This window comes from Panulirus ornatus, chromosome 56 (genome assembly GCF_036320965.1).
Source record: "Panulirus ornatus isolate Po-2019 chromosome 56, ASM3632096v1, whole genome shotgun sequence".
In the NCBI taxonomy this organism is placed as follows: domain Eukaryota; kingdom Metazoa; phylum Arthropoda; class Malacostraca; order Decapoda; family Palinuridae; genus Panulirus; species Panulirus ornatus.
The window spans coordinates 18483471-18485240 of NC_092279.1; the positions used below are offsets into that span (position 1 = coordinate 18483471).

The 1770-nt window shown below is 40.1% G+C and overlaps 1 protein-coding gene across 1 annotated transcript in view; it reads left to right on the forward strand.

Annotated features, from left to right (window-relative positions):
* Positions 1 to 1405: 1405 nt before the first annotated feature.
* The window catches only part of LOC139765987 (uncharacterized), a 67202-nt gene continuing 66837 nt past the window's right edge, over positions 1406 to 1770 (forward strand). Inside the window, exon 1 of the mRNA XM_071694020.1 lies at positions 1406 to 1464. Within this exon, the coding sequence (XP_071550121.1) occupies positions 1421 to 1464 (44 nt within the window). The 5' untranslated portion in view covers positions 1406 to 1420. The remainder of the gene's footprint in view (positions 1465 to 1770) is intronic.

The following is a 1770-nucleotide window of genomic DNA, read 5'->3' on the forward strand; positions in this document are numbered from 1 at the left end:
TTTGGAATCAGGGCGCCAGTTCACTACATGACAGTGTCAGGCAGAGAGAAACATGGAGTCATGTAACTGTATATATATATATATATATATATATATATATATATATATATATATATATATATATATTCATTCAACTATTCGCCATTTCCCGCATTAGCGAGGTAGCGTTAAGAACAGAGGACTGGGCCTTTGAGGGAATACCCTCACCTGGCCACAAGGAAGCGAAACGCGATGAGTTCCCAAGTGCACTTTCGTATGATAACCACATCATCAGGGGAATAAAGGAAAGAAATATCACACACACACACACACACACACACACACATGTGCGCGCAATGACCCCTTGTCACTCTGTCCCTGCTTCTTTCGAAGAACTGTTGGACATGACAAATAAGAGCTGCAAATACTAACCATCGTTTCACACTTGCAACAGCTCGTCGAATCATGTAGTAGGGACAGACCCACCGTAGGCTCAGAAACTATTAATCAAACTCGTTGGAAAGGATGTAAAGAAGGACTATAGTACACGAGTAGTGGATGAATGAAATAAACTAAATGAGGATATAGTAAATGTGAACAATATCAAGCCTCTATTCGACGGGCCTTGATTTAACGGTGTTCGGACGCAGCATAAGCTGCCAGCCAATCACGAGAAAGCAGTTCTGCTTTGAAGTGGATTCGTCCAACGCTCTGTGGATGTGCCTTTCTCAAACTATTTGACAACATAGACGTTATTGCGCATGTTTCCCCTTCATGGCAGTCTTTGTTTGTGCATTATTAGCGTATTGATAGAACAGAAGTAAGCTACTTTGACCCCTGAGAATATCATAAGTGACGTGAAAAGAAAATGAGTGAATTTGTGTTGCATAAAGAATTAATTGTGGTAGCTAGAGTTTGGTGTGTCGGTTGACCCCTTGTGTGGAGAAAATAGGGTGAAGAAAGAGTGTCAGATATTCTTCAAAACAAGGAAAAGCTTGGAATGATTTTCGAAAAAACGTTTAATCTCGATGTTTGAACCGGTGGTGCATCAGTTGCTGACATAAAGTATATAGAATCAGTACAGTAGAGGAAGCTCTATAGAAACGGTTCGTATAGCAGACTTAAGTGGACGAAATCATTCATGGTACTGAGCTTAGAGCTCAGGTGTGGATACGTTAGCCTAGCGTAAGAAAACTGGCTTAAAAACATTAGTGATAAGTAGACAAACCTATAATGAACATGATGGTGGATCAAGGAAAAGTATGATAACGAAACATATCCGGAGAAATGAGTTTATCGGAACCCAACTTGCTCCTCAATCCTGTTGCTACTGCTGCTCCTTCTTCACCACAATCCTTTTACCAGTAAGAGGCCATTGGAACACTGCTGGTCCCTCACCACAATCCTCTCCTAACAAGCAAACTGCTCCTCAGAGCCCGGAATGAGTCGCTCTGCGTCGTTCGCCCCATCTTTCAAACACAGAAGGTAAGTCATCACAGAATACATTTATTGGTAATGATTTACAAAAAAAATGTCCATTTTATGTTCGTGTATCATCTGAGCATATGATCATTACTGTGTATAAACCATCTGTTAAAATCGAGGTCATACTGTATATTTGAGCAAGCGTAAAGAATTATATGAAATGTGATACATATATACGTCTTCATCTATTTGTGTCAGGGATGACAGACATGAGAAATATCATGTTTTTAATCATAATCAAAACCTATCGTAATGGAGCAAAAAAGATGGTGCTTAGCTGGTGTGTAAAGCTTGACCAGGACGCAT